This window comes from Penaeus vannamei, chromosome 4 (genome assembly GCF_042767895.1).
Source record: "Penaeus vannamei isolate JL-2024 chromosome 4, ASM4276789v1, whole genome shotgun sequence".
NCBI classification, from domain to species: Eukaryota; Metazoa; Arthropoda; class Malacostraca; order Decapoda; family Penaeidae; genus Penaeus; species Penaeus vannamei.
The window spans coordinates 40,001-42,500 of NC_091552.1; the positions used below are offsets into that span (position 1 = coordinate 40,001).

General features: G+C 42.0%; 1 protein-coding gene across 1 annotated transcript in view; it reads right to left on the reverse strand.

Annotated features, from left to right (window-relative positions):
- Positions 1 to 1,092, reverse strand: part of Dcr-2 (Endoribonuclease Dcr-2) — a gene marked incomplete at its 3' end in the record, with an annotated part of 30,421 nt that extends 29,329 nt beyond the window's left edge. The window contains exon 1 of the mRNA XM_070120555.1: positions 934 to 1,092. Within this exon, the coding sequence (XP_069976656.1) occupies positions 934 to 948 (15 nt within the window). The remainder of the gene's footprint in view (positions 1 to 933) is intronic.
- Between the last annotated feature and the right edge of the window lie 1,408 nt (positions 1,093 to 2,500).

Genomic DNA, 2,500 nt, shown 5'->3' on the forward strand with positions numbered 1-2,500 from the left:
AACATCGTGAAGGACAGAAAAGGATGGTTCAATCTTCTCTCTTCTCTATCATGTATTTCGATTTGCACACCTTTTGCCATAAATGAAAAGTGTCTAAGTTTAAGTAAACCCAATGGTCGCGGATGGCATCATATGATGCAAAGTGAAATTGACAGCTGTTCCCTTGGAGCAACCGGTGCCATGCGGCCTGGGAGCTAAGCAGGCCAGGGGATATCATACGCCAAGCTGGTGTCCCCATATGCAGGGGATCATCTTACGTAACCACCACTCCCAAGGCTAGCAGCATTCCCTCTGAAGCTGCGCACTTCCCGCCGAGGAGAGTGGGCCATCGCCACTTCTGTTCATCTGGATTATACTACAATCTTCTCAGTATACAATGCTGACTATGCCATAGGTTACTATGCTGCCTCTGTGGAAATGTTCCATTACCTCTATAATTGTGTAACGCTCTATCCTGCTGTACATATGTTGTTGCTAACGGGGGGTTTCCCAGCAATAAAACCTACACATTCCTATTATGTACAGTGCTAGGAATCCAACAACACCAAAATTGTCGATGTCAGACCGGCAGACGTGATATAGAAAATTACCAAAATTACCAAATTCTCATTCATGCTATTACGTATGACTGTTCATAATAACATTTAGCAATTAAAGCAGTGAGTGCATGTTTAAAACGGGTTCCCTTCAAGACCATTTGAAACTGAATGTGAATTTAAAGGAAAGAGACATCGTCAAATTAACCCAATGATGGGCAAGGGCGACTGACACGGCAAAGGACATCAAATCTTAACACTGCTAGGAAAAGTGTTGAGATAATGCAAAATCTAAAAATGTAAACACTAGATCGGGCGCTGAAGTGAACAACTTGTTTACCACAGGCCAGAAACAAGTACTCCCTTTATCATGAGAGCGAAAACGTACAGACTTTACCTTAGAAGCGTCCATGGTTTTTGTTTCTTGCAGTTTCCAACGTCAAAGACGTCCTGGGGAGCGGGAAAGGGATAATTTCATGGCCCCGGCCACTACTATCGCTCACGAAAGATACTTGTTGTTCTCCCACAGGTATTGTCTGAATCCATTGAGTAGTTTCCGTCATCCTACTTTTACGCCTTTTCATCTTTGTGTTTAATTTTCTACAAAACGTATTCATTGTTTTTATACGCATGTTGACTTTTTTACGCGAAAAGAATTTTGATGGAGATAACTGATCTGTATTTTCAAACTATAACACAAGCGAAAACAGTCAACGTCGGGGAATCGGACGCGTGAACGATCGCGTTCCGTACGTGTCCGGACCACGTGGCGGAAGTTCAATGCGATAGTTTTTTTCGGGGGGGGGGGGGGGAGCTCTTTGTTACACCTGGAGTGCTGTGTAGGTCTTACAAAAGAAAAATAAGATATGAATACATTGACAGGAAGATCTATTGCCGTCAGAATGCGAATTTGACCACTAGAGAAAAACAAAACTATAATAATAATGCTGATGCCGATAATGATGATAATAGCATAAAAACAATATTGCTTATGACAAGAAAAGGCTGTACGTGCATTTTCTTGTGGCGTGTCGCCTTGGTGCAGAGCTCGCGTGTGTGCGCTCCTCGAACGCAAGGCTGAGGTTGCGATTCTTTTCCTCCTAACCGGATCTGATAACACTTAATTGTGCCATGGCAGAGTTGTCACGATGTGTCAAGATACAATTATCCAAAAAATATGGTGAACTGGAGCAGTCACTTGCCAGATTGAGAAGCGTCTGAATTACACATATAGTGTAGCTACAGTTTATTTAGTCTCTCAGTACAACAATTATGTAGATTTATTACATCGAATACATGAGTATATTCTAGCTTACCACCGTCATCGCGGGGCGGGGCCGTTCACAGGAAAAGAATTCTCCAGAATTTAAGTAGATCGCTAGTGAATGCAAGGCATTTTTTTATTACTTAATTGTTATATATAATTTGTGAGAGTCATACCAATACATATGTGCAGTAATATACAGATTTTTTTTTTTTTTTTATTACACAGCGGTACATTGTGATAGGCATTTGAAGTATGGTGGCCATCATTGGTGGACGACAACCTTGTTTTTAGCAGTCTCATTTATTTAGCAGGAATAAGACATTAATGAAAAGCACCAGCAAATCGTATTATGTATTTGTAGCAAAGTGGGTGAATTTAACCCTCTGGGATGTCTTCGGCGCGGTTTCAGTAGCGTCGATGGCTGAGGCGCCCCTGCGTGCACTAGTCAGCCATGGCCACTTGTGTGTAATGATGCACCTGTGAGTGTTGATTAAAGAGAGCGAGAAAACTAAACCCCAGGATAATCATTTGCAATGTAAACAGAGAGTAACTGATAGAATATCACTGACAATCTGGTTGATCAGGATACTTACCAAAAGGCCATTGCTGATGTGCAGTCAGAAGTGGAGCAGCTTCACCTTAAAGGTGTACACTGTGTACGTTTGATTGAAGCAAGGTGTTCACTCAGAGAGCAAGG